The 22,413-nt window shown below is 38.2% G+C and overlaps 1 protein-coding gene across 3 annotated transcripts in view; it reads right to left on the reverse strand.

The window, feature by feature from the left end:
• Positions 1–16,805, reverse strand: part of LOC133514143 (meiosis inhibitor protein 1) — a 34,047-nt gene extending 17,242 nt beyond the window's left edge. Inside the window, exons 1-12 of one of the 3 annotated variants that reach the window (XM_061845540.1) lie at positions 16,560–16,805; positions 16,157–16,317; positions 15,065–15,188; positions 14,723–14,773; positions 13,716–13,789; positions 13,103–13,208; positions 8,751–8,960; positions 6,374–6,552; positions 5,398–5,512; positions 4,753–4,872; positions 4,014–4,113; positions 3,061–3,195 (exon numbers count right to left, since the gene is read on the reverse strand). In XM_061845540.1, the coding sequence (XP_061701524.1) occupies positions 3,061–3,195; positions 4,014–4,113; positions 4,753–4,872; positions 5,398–5,512; positions 6,374–6,552; positions 8,751–8,960; positions 13,103–13,208; positions 13,716–13,789; positions 14,723–14,773; positions 15,065–15,188; positions 16,157–16,300 (1,358 nt within the window). In that variant the 5' untranslated portion in view covers positions 16,301–16,317; positions 16,560–16,805. The remainder of the gene's footprint in view (positions 1–3,060; positions 3,196–4,013; positions 4,114–4,752; positions 4,873–5,397; positions 5,513–6,373; positions 6,553–8,750; positions 8,961–13,102; positions 13,209–13,715; positions 13,790–14,722; positions 14,774–15,064; positions 15,189–16,156; positions 16,318–16,559) is intronic. The other 2 variants (XM_061845539.1, XM_061845541.1) reach the window with 2 other exon arrangements.
• Between the last annotated feature and the right edge of the window lie 5,608 nt (positions 16,806–22,413).

Consider the following 22,413-nt stretch of genomic DNA (forward strand, 5'->3'; position numbering starts at 1 on the left):
AATATACACGAAAATATATCCTAGAATTTCTACACCGTACACCAAAATATGTTAAAGAAGTTTCTCTGTAGTAATTACTATTAACGTTTAAGTCTCAAACTTGTTACATCGCGTTGTACTGATACACTCGACCACATTGCTCACTATCTTAGATATATATCTAGTAATACTTTTAAAAACCGAAACCGTAATCGGACTTTCGGAATCGGTTAAAATTTCCAATCATTTCTTACGGTTCCGGTACTCCACATTGCGCTATTTATTCAACATCATTTCCACTTTTTTCAAGTTTCGCTGTTAGAGTAAAGTTGGACTCAAAAGAATATTCAGTTAAATCAAAGAAACATCAAACATCAAACATGGCATAGAGGAAACGCTCGGTATACTTTCATGCCCTTTCTGAAAGTCCGACAGAATGTCAACATTAAAACATTTTTCCAAAAAAAAAAAAAAATTTAACTTGCACGAGTGCGTTGTTGAAAGCCACATTCAACAAGCTTGTTTGTCATTATTGTATACAAACTACCCCATTACCGCGGAGTAAATTAACGATTGATGGTGTAGCGCCGGAGAAAAGCGTCGGAGACGGAGTGGTCGGACACAGGAACAAAACTTGTTTTATTGGCAGACAAAAAAAAAACCCTACTCGCATAACGGGGGGAACTCTGTGAACTCGTCACTCCGGAAGAGCAACAACAAAAACAGTCCGTGCGGAACCCCGCACCCCAACTCCGGTTTTAAAATCGGTTAATCGTTTTTTTGCTACAGCTGTTCGGTTAAAACCGGTTATGAAAGTAAGCGTTTTTTTGCGATCCCTAGTGCACATGCACTGCTAGTACCACTGCCTGAAGTTGATGCTTCACTATCTTGATATTTTGGAAACAGATTCATACCAACGGAAGATTAGAGAGTCTTCGCCAAATCAGCGTGTCTCGTGTTTTTCCGGTGCGACTCCAGCGCATTGACGCCCATCTTTTCAAGCTGGTAACTCTAATTGCACAGATGGCAGTAAAACGTGCCGATCTTTTGGATCTTCATGAAAATTTAAAAATCAGGAATTCCGGGAAAATCCGGAGGACTTTCATCACTGAATTTTAACCAAAAGTTGACATTAAAGTCTCTACTTCCGTAGACTGTGCAATGCGCATCAGAGCGCAAATGGTTTGTGTAAATTGATTTTTGCTGGCGCGTTTGCCAATTTGACAGTGGCCTGCGCCAAGATGGATGTGCTGATGCAACGAGGCTGTGTCCTTTTACATCCGTCTCTCTCGTGTGAATTTGGTGACTGAAAGTTTGTCAAACCTTATGTCTGCTCAGACCCTGTCTAAGTTTTGAATTTAATCAAGGTACAGGCATGGATTCTGAGGTCCACGCAGACGTATGGGGGATAACAAATATTTTAGTTCTAAACATGTGAACAGCAGACATCGAACCTTCTGAATCATTTTAGAAAGCATATAATTTTTCACCAGCTCAGGTATTTAATAACGGTGTACTGCTGACGTTCAATGCTCTGGACGGCAGTGTCTTTTTCTGAGATGTCTCCGAGCAAGACTATTTACGCCACTTTTACAGAAGGTAAGAGAAGTGCCTTCAACTGGTCGAGATTGAAGTCAGCTGTGGTGATCCCCACACCAGTACACATATCCCATTTTAAATGCACTGGTGGTATGACAGTCCGCAAAATTAACATAACTGGGTCTAGCCTGCCTCCTCGCAGATTTCTTCCTGGCACAACACTGGATTTGCACTAGTCATTAAAAATAGAACTCTCAGTATTTAATCAGTGGTGATATAATGACTTCGGGTCTTATTCTCCCATTGGTGCGTAAGTCAGTATTTTATTTGGCTTACACGTTTTCAAGTTATGTCGACGTCTAACACACTCCTTGCGTGTACCCAGCCAGTTTGTTCACACGAGCTTGAATGGTATGACTTATTGAAGTCTACATGTGGGTAGAAGTCCTGGAATGTGGATTTTTCCTGAGATGTTAAAGCCTTTAATGTTCACTCGAAGACTATGTGACACTTTAAATGGGAAATTAACCCTCGTAGAGAAAACAGGTTTGTGGTCGCCTATCTAACAGGCAAAGGGATCTGTGTTTTTGTGCTCCCTAATCTCTATATTGCATATTGCATAATATGTAATTGACACGTAATACTGTGCAGATAAGTGAACACATTTGTAAAGTCATTAAGAACATGAGTGAGCCAGCTGTTGATCAGCATCGCCCAGCAACCATACTAGTGCCACACATGGGGGCGTGTCCCTCAACTGATGATGACGTACATCTAATATGAACAAAATTATTCCATATTGAACACACCATTGTGCCATCAAGACGACTGCATTTGTTGTAACCGGTGCTTTCAGCCACTATGCAGCTTGTTTGAAACGAAAATGTCGCTCGCAACATGCATGAAAGTAAATTCATCATTATGTCAGGATATATTGACATTCCGCTGTAATATGGTCTGGACTCTTAATGGCTGTGGAGAAGTTGGCGATGGACCAGGGATCCATCAGCACCAGGAGCCATCGACAGGTCAGAGCACGAGAGTGAATCAAAACATGCAATATGATGCTTCACCTTCCCAGGGTGCTAGACTGACCGGAGGCTTTGGAGCACACACACCGCTTAAGTCTGGGGAAAAATATGTGCAGTTATAAGAGTGAATTCCCACATTTTAGGGTTACTCCACCCATAGTGTGCATATGGGTTGGAGGGGTGTAACTGGTAGACTTAATTTGACGGTAGAATTGTCGCAGAGGGATAAGTGCGGAACTATGTGCTTTTTATGGCTTAAAGCGTGCGGTAAAATATAGCCATTGTATAGTAGTCTGTCGGGTAAATATGCTGTATGAAGGGTCAGCTGTGTATATATTGAACTGAGAATTTTTAGCTGAATATTTTTAAATTCAATAATAAATTAAATTGTCACCGTTTCTGAAAGTCATTCTGATTCTGCACAGCTTTTAGAGGATGACGGAATGTTTTGTGCAACTAACTGTCCTTGGCTTTATATTGTACAGTATGTGTTTCTCATACTTATTTGTACCTAAAGAGGGTGGAGGCAGCACTGGCAGCTTGTGTAGCCACTCGCAGGCAGGGAGAGGAAAGTCCACAAATCACAGCCTCTGAAACTGCCATAAATGCTGGAGGACTGAGGAATAAATGTACATTTGTGGGCTGCCTGAAAACACACACACAAATGCAAAAACACTTTTAATTAAATTATACCAAATGTAAATCAGGACTAATCGGATTGACATATGAAAAGGTCGTCGAATGAAACTTAAAGTATGTTTTTAATACTACACTGACTTTTTCTGCTGCTTTTTCTAAACAATCTCACTTCAAAAACCTACACAAGATACTGAGATGAAAAACACAATAAAGAAATAGTATTACTATTTACATTCCAAACAATGACGTTTGTCGCTGCTACATTGTCCAGCAACAAAAATATTGTCTAACTCATGCCACAATAGTAGTGTGTCTTCCAACCGAGCACACGCATACATGCACGCACACGCGTAGATGCACACAAACAGTTACAACTCATCCTTGCCAAGACCAAACCTAATTTTTATCTTAAACCATGTTTAACACTACAAAGGTTTACTTTGCTCTTAAAACTGTGTCTCTCCCCTTAATCTGACTTCAGGCCCATATATTTAGTGTATTTTTGCTTGTTCATCACTAAGAGCACTTGCTGGTGTTCTTTTTTCACTGCACCACACAAAGTAAAGGACAACTTTCCCTGAGATATCTATCTGTAGTTTGTGGCATCCAATTAAAATCGTGTCAACCTTCCAAAGATGTCACAATATTGTACTGGCACTCAAACACTCGTGACCTATAAGACAGTTCATTTAAATCCCATTAATCTTACCAGTGCACCATATGCTGTGGTCAACATACAACATTCACGAGTCCACAATTTTTCATTAAAAGTATCACAAGTATAGTGCTGTCTTTTAAAAACTTTTCGTTAATAAGCACTCCCACCTTTCAAGTATCTCAGTGAGGAGCAAAAGCCCTTGCTTCAGCACATCCACATTGGCCAGTTGTAGTCCCTGTTTCAGACTGCGCACCAGTGATTCAATACCTAACACACACACACACACACACAGAATGGCATGCACATAGGTTAGATCACAAAGTGACTTAGCTACACAAAGGACAACCAGAAAGGTGTGCAACTCTCCTCAAAACATGCAGTGTTGTGTGGTATCACCGAGTGCCAAGAAACAACTTCTAATATATAAGAAAAATAATACCAGAATTAAAACAAAATAAAAACAATTTGAATACATCACACTCACAAACCAAAGCAAAAAACAATCTTGGCATAAAAACTTCCTAATTTACCTGTACAAGACTGAAGTTAAAAGACTGAATTAAATAAAAATAATAATAATAATAAAAAAATCAATAGTTGAATATTAAGATCCTTTTTCCCAAATTTTCTTTGTTTCTTTTCCTTTTTTTTTTTTAGCTTACCAAGACATTTTGGTCAAATTCATGCTTCCAACTTTGCAGAAACAGTAAGTGGGAGGGCCTCTCCTGTTCTCGTATCATTGTGTCCGAATATAATAATTGTATGGGGTTGACCACAGGTATTCTTTCCTTTTCTTCATGTAGTAGGTGCTGTAACCCTGTTTCCAGAATCTTTCAGTTTATATACCACCAATTTACTGCAAACATAAACCAAGCAAAAATTGATGCTGACACAAAGCTTCCTCACCGTAAACTGAATGGCACAGGGAGAAGAATAGTGGGTCTTCAATCAGTAACACCAAACAGCTGTAGACAGACCACAGTAGCACCTCACTACTTGTATTAGCCAGCCGGTCAAACAGAAACTCTTTAACAAGGGAGAGCGAGAGAAATTCAGACAAATGAGAAATCTGAGGAACAAAACTATGGAAGTAGATTAGTGCCACCAGGATTTGAATTTGAAATGTAAAGTGAAATGGGATTTGAATTTGAAGTGCCACAGAAAACAGGATTTGAATTTGAAATGTAAAGTGATCACATTTTCAATAGTTGCTTCAATTCGCTGTCTGAAATTCAACTCGCTACAATTAGCTGTCTGAAATTCGTATTTTCAAATTGTTAACATTGAAAAGTTACACTGAAATACAACTACTGAAAATGTGATCACTTTACATTTCAAATTCAAATCCTATTTCACTTTACATTTCAAATTCAAATCTTGGTGGCACTTATCTACTTCCATACAAAACAAATACCAATCTTGGCCACATAGAACTATTAGAAGCAATAGCAGTAAATTAAAAAAATGAGACCGGGAAAGTAAGAAATATGATTAAAACACTAATATAATAATATTAAATAAGAAAGTATTTGTAATGTATTTATATGTTACCTGGTATGTCAGCTTTGATGAAAGGAGCACTGTACCGAATGGGAGAATGAACAAGAATAGATGCAATACACTTTGCGCTTGTCACCTGCAATGTAACATCACCACTCAGCAGCAACTGGAAATATAGAATTGGCTTTGTTACAAATTAACAACCACATGTGAACTCTGCAAAGGATTGCATGGCTTACACAGCATTTACTATTATTTTTAGTTATTGGTTGACAGCCTGAAATGAAGTGGTAGCAATTACTTGTCTTTCATTTCTCGGTATGCTGTTAATCTAGCTAATTATGATTGTTAAAGACTGCTATATACTAATACCATCAGTCATAAAACTTACTCTATGGTGTTGACTGAGCCAGATCATGGGTAACTAACAATGTTTACGAAACAGTGGTTTAACCCTTTGCAGACTACAGATTATAAAAAAATGCATCAAAGTAACTCTGGCATATTTACTTTTTTTATTTATAGTGGTTTCTGTATGATTCGAACATGTACACTCTTGTGGACTGTCCCATCAGAATAAATGTCATGTTCTAAAGTTAATGTTTGGGTAGAAACGCAAAAGCAGGGAGCCTCACATGGGATTTCCTCTGCCTGGCATTTATTTTGTAAAGCCTGGTTGAAGACCATTTGCTTGTTTGTCTGGCTTTTCAGTCCATTTGATAAGAAAACTTGCTCACATTTGTTTTGTCCGTTGCTTGGAAGTATTTTTTACATTTATTGTATGAATGTGGTAAAATGTCTACAAAAGCCTCATGAGCTGTTCTGCCATGTGACCCAACATGAGATAGGCTCACCCAACAGCATCTACACGTCAATTTCCCAGACATGAAGCAAAAATATTTTTCCAGAGCAGAACCCCTGATTCCTTTTGCAAAAACACATTAATCCAGGATTAGACCTAGGCTTAGACCCTCTCAGTATCCAAATGTAAGTTTTGGTCATGCAGGCAGGATGTTTGGACAGAGACCTTTTTCAGAATGAGAGGGAGATGGCAGTGATCAGGAGTCTGTTGCTCTTGGGTTTGACTGAGGCTCTGACTGCTAGAAATGTGGATGTTCTGATTCTGGGTGCACAAGAATTGATCGCCAACATTGCTCATCAGAACTGACACGGCCTCTGGCCACTGCACTAGAAGCCATAGTAGAGCTATGAGAAAGAAGATATCATGTCAAAACAGATAATAATGACTATGAAACGTTACACAGGGCATTGATACATTCATAATTGTACCAAAAGTTATGAAGACCTAAAAGCTAGTGTGCGGCTGTACATCAGCATGTCACCACAAACACTTTGTCATAAGGATGATAAAATGCTTAATAAATGCAAAGTGCTGTGACATTGCATGAATAAAAAATGTATTTTTAATATACACAGTAGTCTGGGGGTCTTCAAAAATATAGAGAACATTAAATGTTAATAAGATAAATCCCACAAGTCTCTCAGAGGATTAAAAACTGCAAACTGAGGGATATACAGTAACTGACTCAAAAGTGCTGAGGATGTGTAATATAGATACATACAGGCTAATCTAAATCCAAATAAATGCCATGCTGTAAAATTAAATGTACATTTTCACATAGATTCTGAACACTCCTGAATTATGGAAAAATATGAAACATAATAGGGACATAATCACAAAACAACCAAACCAGCCTATGTCCAAGTAAGTAATGAAATGCAGTTTTGCCATGCGAAGAGAAGAAGTTAAAATGTTCTTCTGGAAATGTCTCAAAGACTCATAATACATTCAATGAAAATAAATGATCATCTATTTCTAAATCTTGAATGGTGCCATTCTCAGACTGGTCGTGACTTCTTGCATTATATTTCACGTTCATTTAATATTGACTGCATCATATTTCACGTTTGTTTAATATAACCTTGAAAATAAACCAAGTAAAGGCAAATGAGCCACAAGGTATAACTGGAATACTAATAATCATTGGAATACTTAATTATTTCCTTGTCCAGTATTCTATGTATTATAGACCGTTATAAAGTGGTTAACATATTCTAAAAAGTGCTGAAGTATTTGATACTTGCTAGGACTAGTTCAGTCAGCGATTTTTGTTGTTAATTTGCAAAGACATCTTACAAAATGTTGCACACCCCTCCAAAGGTATTAAAACAGTGAGACAATTTTTTTTTTAATTAAAATGTGAAGTAGAGGTAGCATATTTAGTTTGATTCCTCTCAATTTTCATCTGAACAATTGTATTCAATGTGATTGATGGCCATGTTTTTTTTTAAAGAGTGTTCTATTACATTGATTATTCACCTAATAAATAGCACTGAAAATTTACACAGTTTTGAATTTGGGTTTTGCGTGTGATTTTACTATTTGATGTATTTCGCTGAAAAAACAAACAATTGTGGAGGGAACAGAAGTTGGAAAGTCAATGATGGTTATTGTACATTTGGAATGTCCTGGAGAAGAAAGAAACAACGAGGAATAGGAAGGCCAAGCTACAATTTGGGCAAAAGAATTTAAACTACTCAGAAAAATTCTGGGATAAAATTTTATGGACTGATAAGACTAATAATCTCAAGTAATCAAGAGGCTAAAGCTTCAAGAATATATGGATCTGGTCAAAATCCCGAACAGACAATATAAGCTCTTCTGTGAAACAATGTGGAAGTAATGTCATGGCTTTGAATGGGATTACTCTTTCAAGACTACACCAGAGATTTTCTATTAATCGAATTCATTACTGCAGCAGCAAAATGAACTGAGAAGGCTACAGAAACATTTTGTTTAACAATCCGTACAGGATATGAACAACCTACTTGGATGGATGCATGGATGGATGGATGGATAGATGGGTGCATGCTTTCTTATAAATTATGTATTAAAGGAAAATGTAAATTCTTGTAAATAAAAGATTTATTCTTAATCTCTTATCTTAGTTTCAGCTTTTGAAGTCAAACCCAAAAGTTATCTGACCACAGGCACTAAGAATATAGAAATTGACCTCAGTGTTACAACATCTTTAGAAGGGAATGTGTATTTGATATAAGGGCAAAATGTCATCTGTTTTCAAGCGTGACCAAGATTTTCTATCTGACACTACTTCAGATTCAAATGTAATTTTTTTATCAGGCAACTGGTGCAGATAATTTAGCTCTTTTTCCATTTTCTTAGCTTGAGGTCAAGACAAGCACTATCTTAGTGAACCATTGCGCTGCCATTCTTGATGGTCTTCTCAAACACTGATGGCTGTGGTGACTGCAGACTTCAGTAAACTGATTTATTATATGTTCATCAAATTCATATGTTGTATATCCACAAAACAAAGCCTAAAATAACAATAATGTCTCACTGACTTATGATGGGTTCTCACCAATGCAATTGTTGATGAGCTGTGGGCAACTGGCATTGGAAAATGTCTGTAGCAACAGGACACAGACTCTGTTCCGAATGGTGTCTGGCAAGGATTGGGCTGCTGAGCCCCCTGACGCCCCCAACAACTTGAGCCACACATAGACAACTGATGCCTGCACCCCTTCATCCGGATACAGCAAAACCGAGCACAGGAGTTCAAGCAAGGGCACTGGAGGAAAAAGATGGGCATAAACATGTTAGGCTAGATTTGATATAGCGTAATAAGATAGCTGTATGACTATCCAAAGGAGCCGTGTTGGTGAAACTGTCTCTAAATACAGTAATCTGTTATGCAAATTGAACAAACACAAAGTTGAAAGAAAAAGCCTTTGCTGTGTTAAGTGTGTGTGTGCTTATGTGTACGTGTGTATACTTTATGTGTAGGATTGAAAGGTAGCAAAGTCCTGCTGATAAATTCCAGTTTAACAAGACTTCTAGCTGTGACAAAAAATGAACAAACTCCAAATGTCACAATGAAGACAATTGTCATCAGTTCTGTTACAGGGAAGAGTGGAAGAAAATGAGGCAATTCCAAATACACCAGAGGCGGAGGAGGGAGGTTACGTCAATCAGTGGATTAACGGCATGCTCATGACAGTTAACTGGGTATTGAGTGAGTGTGTCACTCTGGCTCTGGCTTGTCTAAAAGAGAAGAGAGTTCAAATGAAGGTTAGTCAGAAGCTGAATAAGACAGGTGTACAATGGAGGTGAGATAGAGACAAGTGTATAGATCACATGGATGGAGGACTAGAGCAAGACGGGTAGATACGACAGAAACAAGGAATGAGGTTCAGGTTCAGGCACTTAAAAACATTTACACCAACACCAAAACTTGGAACTTGTGTCTTGTGAAACAGGCTTTGTTGCTAAAAGAGACAATTTAATGATTGTTCATTTCTCTGATAAACAGAATATACAATCCATCACTAAACAGCCCGCTAAAAGCCTGAACTCAAGATTGGAGGTGAAATAAGCGAGGTAGTTAAAGGTAGAATCCAGCAGATAGATCTGAACGTAGATTCATAAAAGTCACATAATACCACATGAATAATTGCAATAAATTGTAGAGTGAGCAGCTGGAAGAGAGAAATATACAAAGATAAAGTGTTTGGTAATGATGCAGCTGCAAACAGGAAGACTCAGCCACTGAGAGACAGGAAGTGTTGACAAAGTCGACGAGTCCAACTTAAGCCAGGCTGGTCTGTGAAGCAGATCAAAAGCAAAACAATGCTTTCAGATATGTTTGATTAAACCAAAGCATATGATGTAGCAAAGTTGAGTCTCAGAAATAGCAGGGGGGGGGGGGGGGGGAAGAAGGCTGATAAGACACAAGAAACAGAATTTGGAATTGGAAGGAACACAAAGAGTACAATTATTAGGGTGATGATGGGCTCAAATAGAGAGGTCAAGGATAGATGTAACATATTGTAAGGTTGTACAGCTGTTTAATAACAGATACTGTATTTCAAAGCAAGGTTTAAAAAAAAAATCCTAAATTTTTAACCAAGATGCCTAATCTCTTCACTGTTCTAAATGAAGAAGACTGCATCTTGCACATCTGTAACTGAATGCCTCTTGTTCTTTGTTCTTGTTAGTTTGTTTGTTCTTTGTTCTGAATGTTATACCAGGGCTGCACCGACTACTGGAGCCAAATTCCTTGTGTATTGTTACACACTTGGCCAATAAAGCTGATTCTGATAAAAATGTGTGAACTGTGTTTCCAGTTGAGGTCCATTGTGCAATCATTCTGGCTCAAATGGCTTGCTTGGAAGACAGAATGATATTCTCATTAAGGAAAACAGTAGGCAAAAAGATCAATTTTAAATAAAAATACAAAAGATTGTAGAAATTATGGTCTCAGAATGTCAGTCATGAAGGAGGAATTACTGTACATCATTTTCCCAAATGGTAAAACATCTGCGAATCTTCTGGGAAAGGAAAGGTTTGGCTTCATTCCTCAGTTCATAAGGAATGTGCTACACAGTGCAATAAATACACAATAAAAATTTGGGGCTGGCAAAAAAGGATTAAGATGTCAACTACAACCGTTAGATGGAAGGGCAGATAAAATATGTGATAGTGTGACGTACTGTACTGCATTCTGTGCTCATGTTGTCAGTGCAGGCTGTTGTCATTAGTCATAACAGCCCCACAGAGACGTGTTGAGTGACGGGCCATAGACAGACATACAGTATACTGTCAATAGGGGTAGCCCTCATTTTGGATCAGGTGCTGCACTACTACTTGCATCCAAGTTTAGCTTTGCAAAACCCATGAAAATACTCAACAAGGTGAAAAAATTCTCAGGAAAGAAAACCTTTTTTTTTTTAAATGATGCCACTTGGATTCATTCAATACCTGCGGGATGTTATGAAGATATACTGGAGTGACTTTCTGTGGAAAGAATACTGGTTGAATTGAACATTTTGTTTTCATGTGACAGAGCTGACATGGGTTTGGGTATGCAGATGGAATTTTGAGTGTGACACAGCGAGTTTATTCCAGAGCAGCTGGAGCGTAATTGTAAAGGTCAGTCAGAGAGACCGAAATGATTGAGGTCAGAGAAAAAGATATAGTATGACAAATACAATTTTGAGAAGCAGAGAGATGTACTGCATAGGGTACAGCCACATATAGTGAAGTCTATCTAAAAAGTGAATGCAGTCTGGTTCAGTCAATATGTTTTACATAAGGGCAGAGCTGAGGATCAGACTGAAATGATATTTCATTTAGAGGTACAGTATAGTATTTCAAATTCCAGTATAAAGTTTTAGTTGACGTTTCCTTGAGCAGGAACAAAAATAATTTAATTCAAGAAAAAAAAGTGTTTGGGATTTCAGTGATTGTTATCATGTCACGTTATTCTCCAGCTCAAGAATGGCTACAAAAATTAATCCTTTGAAATGTTCAATCATAAATGAGCATGAGGAAAAAAAAAATCATTAACATGGACTTAAAAACATTCAGAGTTGGGCTTGAATTCTCTTCTGTTGATATTTGTGTGCAGCATGATAGCTACATGGTGCTTCATCATGTTTGGTTTGGACTCAGTGCTTCACTATTTGCTTTCAGTCTGTAGATCCCAGAGGCCGACTGAGTTTATAGTCCATTAAAATGTATTAATGTATTCAGGACTTACACTATTTTGTGATTTCAGTAGGAGAACTTCGATAGATGACTGGTAGTGTAGAGACTTTAGAAATGGAGTAATGGGCTCTGATCTTCTTGTTCTGGTCAGAACCCGAGCTCCAGGATTCTGAATGAGCTTTAGCTGTTTTGTGAGAGTCTAGTCAGAAAACCACTATAATAGTCAAGTCTACTGGAGATAAAAGCAAGGATGAGCTTCTCCTGGACTGCTTGGAACATGCAAACCTTCACTCTGGATATGTTCCTTACCTTATCTCTGGTGTAAGACAGCATTGATGGAGATCTTGTCAGTCTTTCCAAATTTAATCCTTACTACTTTTCCTGCCAAATGGTGTTTTGCTTTGAGCAATCTTATCAACTTCTCACATGTTTTCTTTCTCCCTTTCTTTCTGGCATAGACTTTGCAATAGTTTTAAAAAAGTTGGATGGTATTGAGTCAAGATACCTAGTCGATGGTTTCAGCTGCTGAACATTTTTCTCTACAGTTTTTCGGTCAATCGCATCAAAATTTGGCATGGTCATACAATACTTATTCCTGGGTGGTTCAAGGTTTTGCATCATTTCATCATTTTGCAGAATTCTGCTGATGTTTGACCTTGTGGACTGCATTTTATTTTATAAAAAAAAAAAAAAAAAAAGCAAGCAAACTCATTGTATTTATCTGCTGTAAGGAGTTCTGAAGCTATATCATTGGGAAGTTAGTGAACCTGTGAACCACAGCAAATAGAGTGTATTGCTGAGATGCTTACTAATGATTCCAGTATAATGTTAAATGGTATCAGAATCTACCGTTTGCGGAGCCTCAAAAGTTTTCACAGTGTTGCAGTTTTTCTGTTGTAGTGCATTGGTAGCTGTGTGGTGCTAAATTGCTTGGTGTGGGTGTATAAGTCAATATTTTTTTTTTGCAATGGTCCACTTCAATCACATTTGGCTATGTTGCTTGGTATGCAGCAGGCCTATAGAGGTATTGCTGCAGATTCATTAGGGTAATAATTAGGCTTTAACAATCTGAAGCATTGGATAGAATCAAATTATGTGAATGTTCATACATGTAAATTGAGATCACTGGAGTGATGCATGGAGCAGCAAATAAAACAATGCATTTGTTACAATTCTGTTTAGGATTAGAGATTGCTATCCAATGTTGGCAAGATAAGGCCTCACCATATTGAGTCACCAGGATAAGGGCCACAGTTGGAATTTTTTCCACCAAACTCCCTAAGACGTTGAACGTTGGCAAGATATCCTTCACGTTGAGCTGGTCTATTACCTAAAGCAGTATTAAACAACATAAAACTACATGACAGGGTCAACAGGAGTTGTTACAAAGATAGGCATCAATATAGTTCTAGAGGTAGATAGACTACTCAAATTAATACCAAAACTTTTAATAACTTACAATTTACAAGTGTCCCACAAAATAATTCAGCATCATTTACACGAAACATGCATTCTGCACACTTCTAGTCATGCACATTACTGATAAAGTGAACTGTGTTCTGGCTATCTGCCATCGACTTTACTATTTTCCACCTGCAGCATCAACTGCTGCTGTTTTTACCACTATTACCTCCCCCAAAGGTTACACAACAGCAGTAAACGGGAGACATGGACGAGTTATGTATACTAAACAACTGTGGGAGGATGTGTTGTTGTTTGCAAAACTGATGCTACATGTTTTAGGCTACTGAGCACGTGTACACAATTTCTTTTATATGCATATACTGCATATATATTACAATTATATTCTATATTAATCCGAAAGAGCCTTTCTTACCTGCTTGTTAATATGCTCCAACACATAGTGTAACGGCAGCTCACTCTGGAGCTCCAAAAGTAACAAAACTAGAACTGAACAAGAAACATAGACATATTAATCATAGTATACCAAGATTTTCATACAAGAGTCGATATCTAGCACTAGCAATTTTTTTAATGATGAGAAAACTATATTTAATAATACAGTATAGTTTTTGTACTCTTCTGGTAAAATGCCTTTTGTGGCACCAGGGATTATGATGAACAAGAAATTGAAGAAACAAGGGTGATGTCATATTTTTTTATATATCATACAAATACTGTGTACAGCACGGTAGACCACTAGTTAGCATATCTGGCAGTCATTTTCTCAATTTAATGCAGGTTTAAAATCACATATATTTATTGATTTTTATTTTTCCATGATGAGCTTAACTGAATATAAAGATGAAAGCTCTAAATTGGAATTGGTTATGAATCTTCATTAAATGATTGATAATATCAGTAATCTTTAGTTGAGACACTGCTGTTAATACTGTACATAATTTAATATAAATCTCATCTGACATTAACAACGGCTTTATAACTGAAGTTGTTCAACTTTTCTTTTTCTTGCTCAAATAATGATACTGTATAACCGCTTTGTTGGAAGTCGACGATCAACATCAAATGAGTTTGAAAAGCTTCACATATCTGAAGGTCTAAGGAAAGTGCAGAACTTCAGCAAAGTGTTCCCTGAGGCAGTTACAGCAGATATAAAATCCTTCTGTCATTTATATTCAGACTTCTAGCTCAGCATTAAAAAATGTGAGTTCAATGAGGGGTCAACAGTAGAAGCTGAAGAAATATCGGCACACAGCAGTCTAATGTGACTGCTACAATACAAAGAGATATAACCATCAAGGCACAGTGAAGAAACATTATTCATGTAATTCTGTCGTTACAATTACAGATACAAATAATGGAAGTTGTATTTACGTCTTTGCATAACTAATCTAAGAATGTTTGTGCGTGTTTTCTCCTTACCCTGGTCCACTTTTTCCAGAGTGGCTGGGTCCACCATAATATGAAGCATCCCTGTGGAGAGAGTAATGGTTATGAAATTGATTAAACAAGGTAACACAAATGGTGAAGACCTTTCCGGTGGTGGACATGATTTGTCCTTCTCTCTTGAACTGATTGGCTCAATAACCTTGTTTTGTAAATGGTGGGAGAAAACAGCATGGCATACAGGGGAAAGTCTGTGTTCGAAGTAATGGCTCCCCCCCCCCCCCATTTATAATCAATAAAATGGAATTCAAGATGGTAAAAATTGCCAACATTATGTACACTTTGGGGTCTCCATCTCAGTGCAGTGTTGTATCTTACCCAGTAGCGAAGCTATAAAATGCATCCACACTTGGGAGTCCTGTTGGAGCAACTCCCTCAAAGCACCAGGCGAACACTTCAGCACCCCACTGACAGCGGACAAAGCATAAGACTTCCTGACTGACTGCGACAAACCGAGACCAAGGAATGCAACAGTCAATTATCAAAGCGCATAAATGTTTACCAATAAAAATACCTATCAGTAAGTAGGCAAAATTGTTGTGAATGCTTCGTTTAAGAAGTAAAACCCCACAAGGCCACTGAAATAACTTATTACTAAATCCAGAAAACCGCCATTTTTTCCCATTTCACTGTGCTGTAAATTGAATTTAGTGGAGGTCCACCAAAATCATGTTTTGTCATTGTTTCACTCAGGGTCATACTTGTTCCTTTAAGATTATATTATTGGAAAATAGTTTTACCACCTCTCTATTTAATTTTTCAATTCAATTGAAATTTTCTATAGCTCTGACAAAGATGAAAAAGCTCATTGATTTTGGCGTCCAAAAATCCCATTCATAGGATTAAGTGATGATAGAAAACTACATGGTGATGATTCACTATTATTTTTTTCTGTGAAGATTGAATTAATTCTGATTATTTACGTGCTCTTTGTTTAATCATCAAATTGAGATCCTGTGATGGCTCAGGTAGACGTCGCAGTTGAAAATTGGTTTAAACATCACATTTTCAACTAATAAAACTAACATCAGGGAATTGTTCTATCAGAGGTTTCAGTCACGTTTTCTACTAATTTACATTGATTTCCAGGGAAAAAAAACTTTGGCAACTTCTCGACATAAAAAGTAAAAAAAAACAAACAAACCTGACATTATAAGAAATACAAACAACTGATTCTTGGAAACTAGGGCTCATTAGTTTTGTGTAAGACTCCTTTATCCAGTGATATTTATTGTCTATTTTGATTTACAATAAAGGTATTTTGAAAATTTTAGTAACATTGCTAGCCTTTGGCAGAAAAGTTTACTGGAAGTATCAAAGTAATTAAATCCCTGTAAAATTCCTTGTGTATGTATGCGTGCGGAGGGGAAATCTTTCATTTAGAAAGTAACAAAATCAGATGTTACTCACTGAAATATCATCACTTTCCAGCATTTCAATCACGCAAGCCACACAGAGAAACAGTCCCCTTCCCTCTGCAGGCCCCAGGCGCCCACTCCATTTTGTGTCATGCCTGAAGTGAATCTTGTCATATATAATCTCCTCGCTTGCCATTTTGGTGACATCACATTCTAAATCACACACACAAACAAAACACAACACGTACAGAAGCCTCATTATTTTGACAATAATTGTGCTGGAATTACCGAAGTTGAACCAAATGTTCAACTAATTAGCTGCAATCAAGCTAATGAAGCTCATGCTGCTAATAGCAAGTGTTGTTCAAAAATACGTTAGTTACATTTTTCCAGTCTGATTATTTCCTTAGAATTGACAACATTCACAATACTCAATCTTATGATAGTTAAATTACCTTTCTGTACCAGCAGCCACAAATAGATACGAGTGTAATAAATGCTAATGCTAGTTAACTAATAGCTTAAAGTACAACTATGAAAAGGTCGATAAGACACGCCCCCTTTGACCTGCGTGGCTACAGTGACGCTAACCCTTCGTGCGTGTGGGGGGGGGGCGTGCGCGCTTTAGCGTTGACAAAAAATTTTTACCAAAACAGACGCAAAAAAAAAAAACTAGTGACAATAAGTGAAGAACGTTGTACGTTACGATTTAATTTCTATGTCCATGCATTGAGTTTGATGGAAATGTCGACCCTCCCAACATGGCCCCAGTGTAGGTACATCAGTTTGGTGAGGAGCAAAAAGGTGTTATCCGGTTTCCGCACTACCTCTGCCCCGTATTTGGAAACAATATTTTATTGATAGGAACAGTACTGTCAAAGGCTGCTTTGTACATGCAAATGCTCCAGAAATTATTTTAAAATCTAATTGTTCTCTGAGTTCAGCACTCGAACAAAGACAGACATTCAGATTAATATCTGAATTGTTTGTGAGATTAAGAAAAAGAAGTCCAGAAGGTTGCCTCAAGGGGAAGAGAAGTAAATAAAATACAGCAACTCCAAAGTCTTTCATCCTCAGAGATTCACTACATGTCAAAATACAAATGAATAACACGACGGGGAAACACTAGTTAATATATGTAAACGTGTTCAATTTCCCTGCTACAGTAAATTCACATCCACTGGTAAATACTAGCGTGACTGGTCACCACATCTGCCTCACACTTCTGAGGACCAGAGTTTAAATCTGTTCAAAAACATCCACCGTAGGTTAAATGAAGAGTCTAGATTGCCCGTAGATGTGAATGTAAGTGCAAAGTGAGGTTATTTTTTTATATACCCCCTGAGATTGGCAGGTGACCATTTCAGGGTGTACCTCCCCCACCCCCCCCAGCTGCGACCCTTGTGAGGATGTGATATGGAAAATAAATGAATGAATGGTAAATACTGGAACACCTGAACTTTAACATCCATCCATCCATTTTCTTTGCCACTTATCCTCGCAAGGGTCACGGGGAGTGCTGGAGCCAATCCCAGCTGTCAACAGGCAGGAGGCGGGGTACACCCTGAACTGGTTGCCAGCCAATCACAGGGCACATGAAGACAAACAGCCGCACTCGCAAACACACTTACAGGCAATTTAGAGTGTCCAATTAATGTTGCATGTTTTGTAGATGTGGGCGGAAACCGGAGTGCCCGGAGAAAACCCACGCGGACACGGTGAGAACATGCAAACTCCACACAGGCAGGTCTGCGATTGAACCCGGGACCTCCGAACTGTGAGGCCAACGCTGATCTTTAAACTTTAATATGTAACAATATGTAACATTAATTTCCTCCATTATTTTAGAGTATGAGTTGAAAGAAACTGTCTGAATAAATTGCTTGAAAATTTGAGTTATCTCAATATAGATTTCGTTCAAATATGCCGATAAGAATAGTTGTCCTCCCATTACCTAGTTTGTTGTAGATAGTATTAGTAGTAGTCAATATGGTTATCAATAAGTACCACCTTTGTTTATTGTTTGTCGGCCCTTGACTAAACAGCTGTTTTGTAATTTCTATTGCAACAAAAGGTAACCATCAGAACCAAGATTCATAAACTGAATCTACATCACTTATATACCTACCTAAGGTATAATATACCTTTCGCAATACAATACAATTTCTCTTGTAATATTAAAAAGATAAAGAGACTATACAGAATTGCTGATGCATATCTGCATGAAGATGTCAACACTTGAAAGTGTAACAATCTGCTTGATCATACTTGGACAATATGCATGTACCTGTCTGCATGCATTTTCGCTGTGCAGGAAGTGGTCACGAGCTTGTACCACCAGATAAGAAAGTGGAAATACTTCAGTCCATTATATATTTTCCTTGAACAGAGTCAATCCATCAGCCTTTGCATGGACACAGCGATAGAAAGATTTTTTTTTTTGTGGCCAACAAAGCCCTGAGATGTATGGACTCACCTTGCACCCAAACCCCCAAAAATGCAAACAAATAGCTTTTCTGCTTGATATAGGCCACATCCTGTGTGCAACACAAAAACACATTTACTTCTTTCCATTCGCCGCTAGTGCATTTTTCTAACATCATCACTGTACATTCGTTGATGTGTGTAGTCTTCATATCTTTTAGCCAGAGAAAAGTATTTTTAAGAATGTAGAAAAAAATGTTATATGTAAACATACAATATAAACTTCAATCTGAAAAAATGTTACCAGACAAAATGCAGTATTGCACATAATAAATAATCAATGACTACACAACCCAAACCAAGTTTCACACAGTCTCTTGTAATGTTGATATGATGCATACCAGAGGAACCATGGGAAGAGGGCGACGGAAGGGGGGGGACCAACTAGTAGGAGGGTCATAGGGTGTGCTCTCATGCACCACAGAGATGCGTTCAGGTCCATCTCACCCACAGAGAGGAAAAGTTCTAGGGGACACCAATGGATTATATCTGATCAAAGAAGGCTTTGACGGAACACTTTGGAATTAAAATGACAGAAAGGTAAGAATGACATTATTGTTAGAATTATTACTAGTATTTTAATTTTAATTATTTGGTAACCATGCTATTTAGATTAGACTTCACTGTATTTTCATGTGATGTTAGTGTAATGATAATTTCTATCTTTGCATTCTAGTGGCAAACATCAAAACAACTGTTACGGAGACACATTTTCAGGTTGATATCGGAAAAGGATTTGGTTTTACTTTCTCGTATTCTTACATGGAGTCTTAACAGGAATCTCAAGTTTGTCTTCATTGTAGGCAACTTTGCAGCTGGTTGCCACCAACGGGGAGGGTTATAATGGTGCAACCACATAAAAGTAATCTGTACAAGTATAACGATACACTTCCCTTGTTTTTCAATTACAGGAGGGTTCACACTACACAAACGGTACTGTTCGGGATAACTCGAAGCGTAACACACTGCTTATGTTTTGTGTAAACAGACATAATGACATTTAAAATGAAACATCAGCAGGTTAAATCTTTTCTTTTTTGAAAACTGCAACATCAATTGTTTCTTTTTTTTTAGCATATGAAGGTTTCAGACAAATGCAACAGTATTTATTTGATCAATGTGTACTGTATTATAGTTGTGCTCGACAATACTAATATTGTTATGTATTTTTTATTGGTTTGGCTACATCTGAAGAGCTGCTATGCTTTTTTTTGTTTGTTTGTTTTTTGTTTAATGGCTATCCATGTCATCTGCTAGCCAGAAGCTGAGCTGCACTGTATTTGTTTACGGACTAAACATGGAGAACAATGAGGCACTTACACCTCTCTCTCTACATTTAAGTAAAAGTTACACATAGTTATTGTCCTTAGTTTTCTTTATTTCATTGGATGGCTTTCAGTTTACGTTACCAAAAAGCTAGCCAGAAAGATATTTTAAATAATGCATCTATTCCTGAGGGGGTTTGTGAAAAAAAAGTTTTCTACTCAAGCTCCATTTGCCTGAGCACAGTTTTGTCAAACCCGTAGAGCGTGTTGATGGAAAAAAATACACACCATGTCACCACAAGCTGAGATGCAACAGAATATGACATGCAAAACCACAAAGCGCTCACAATGGGTATTTATCACGAGTCATTGCTTCTCCTTTCAAAATATGCATTAAATCACTATTCATGTTAGTGCTATACTGTGAAGCACAATTTACATACAGCGTTTGCTTCTAATAGATGCTTTGCTTTCTCTTATGTGTTATGCCTCAAAGCTAATCCCCCCCCTCCCACTTGCTGCATCAGCACTTTAAAGCTGATGTAATGCATAATAAACAAACTGAGATCATCGTTACCAATAACACTGGTTGTTATCGCCCTTTGCTGTCACATGCCCACTTTGTGGCAGGTGCAAGTACTCTCCATACAGGTACTCTCTGTTATGTATCCCAGACAGAATTGGCAGGATGGGGGCCAAAGGGTTCATATTCTATCCTCAAATAGCTTTGACAGAAATGTATTAGTTTATACAAGGGCAGCAGACACCTCAGTAAACCTGAATTTGGGGAAATGGGGACAAAACATGCAGTCTCAGTGCACAAAAAAAAAAAAAAAATCTGATGTGAAAATCCATCCAAATGAAAGTATAAAACAGAACAGAGAAAAATGGAAATCCCTTTAGGACATAGTTCAGATAGTAACAAATAGAATGCATTACTGGCCGGTATGCAACGGGAAGACAATGAATGAGCACCAGCTAAAGTGAAAGGAAAGGTTTACAGGAAGGTAGTGACAACAGCCATGTCGTATTGTTTTAGAGAGGATAGCAATGGCCTGAAGGTTGGATGTAAAAGAAGAAGAAAAGGATCTCTACAGGTTGGCCAGACAGAGGTATAGAGATGGGAAGGATGTGCACCAAGTAAAGGTGATTAAGGATAGCGATGGAAATATGTTGACTGGTGCCAGTAGTGTGCTAAGTCGATGCAAAGAGTACTTTGAGAAGTTAATGAATGAGGAAAATGGGAGAGAAGGTAGAGTAGATGAGGCAAGTATGAATGAGCAGGAAGTGGCAATGATTAGTAAGGGGGAAGTTATAAAGGCACTGAACAGAATGAAAAATGGAAAGACAGTTGGACCCAATGACATACCAGTACAGATATGGAAGCAATTTGATGAGGTGGCTGTGGAGTTTTTAACCAACTTATTCAATAGAATACTAGCGGGAGAGAAGATGCCAGAAGAATGGAGGAAAAGTGTGCTACTCCCCATTTTTAAGAACAAAGGCGATGTTCACAACTGTGGAAACTACAGAAGAATAAAGAAGATGAGCCAAACAATGAAGTTATGGGGAAGAGTAGAGGAGGCTAGACTCAGGTCAGAAGTAAGTGTATGCGAGCAGGAGTATGGTTTCATGCCAATAAATAGTACCACAGATCCATTATTTTCCTTGAGGATGCTTGTGGAAAAGTACAGAGAAGGCCAGAAGGAGCTACATTGTGTCTTTGAAGACCGAGAGAAAGCCTATGACAGAGTACCAAGAGAGGAACTTTGGTACTGCATGCGCAAGTCTGGTGTGGCGGAGAAATATGTTACAATAGTACAGGACCATGTATGAGGACAGCAGAACAGCGGTGAGATGTATCATAGGTGTGTCAGAAGAATTTATGGTGGAGGTGGGATTGAATCAGGGATTCGCACTGAGCTCCTTCCTGTTTGCGGTAGTAATGGATAGGCTGACAGATGAGGTGAGACTGGAATCCCCTTGAACTATAATGTTCGCAGATGATATTGTGATCTGCAGTGAAAGCAGGGAGCAGACGGAGGAACAATTAGAAAGATGGAGGCACGCACTGGAAAGAAGAGGAATGAAGATTATCCAAAGTAAAACAGAATATATGTGCATGAATGTGAGGGGTGGAGGAGGAAGAGTGAAGCTCCAGGGAGAAGAGATAGCGAGGGTGGACGACTTCGAATACTTGGGGTCAACAATACAGAGCAATGGAGTGTGTGGTAAGGAAGTGAAGAAACGAGTCCAAGCGGGGTGGAACAGTTGACGGAAGGTGTCTAGTGTTCTATGTGACAGAAGAGTCTCCGCTCGGATCAAGGGCAAAGTTTATTAAAACAGTGGTGACAGTAGTCACAGTGGTGAGGCCGGCCATGATATACGGACTAGAGATGGTGGCACTGAAGAAACAATAGGAAGCAGAATTGGAGGTAGCAGAAATGAAGATGCTGAAGTTCTCAGTTGGAGTGAACAGATTGGATAGGATTAGAAATGAGCTCATTAGAGGGACAGCCAAAGTTGGATGTTTTGGAGACAAGGTTAGAGCAAGCAGACT

The sequence above is a fragment of the Syngnathoides biaculeatus genome, chromosome 16 (assembly GCF_019802595.1).
Source record: "Syngnathoides biaculeatus isolate LvHL_M chromosome 16, ASM1980259v1, whole genome shotgun sequence".
Lineage (NCBI taxonomy): Eukaryota > Metazoa > Chordata > Actinopteri > Syngnathiformes > Syngnathidae > Syngnathoides > Syngnathoides biaculeatus.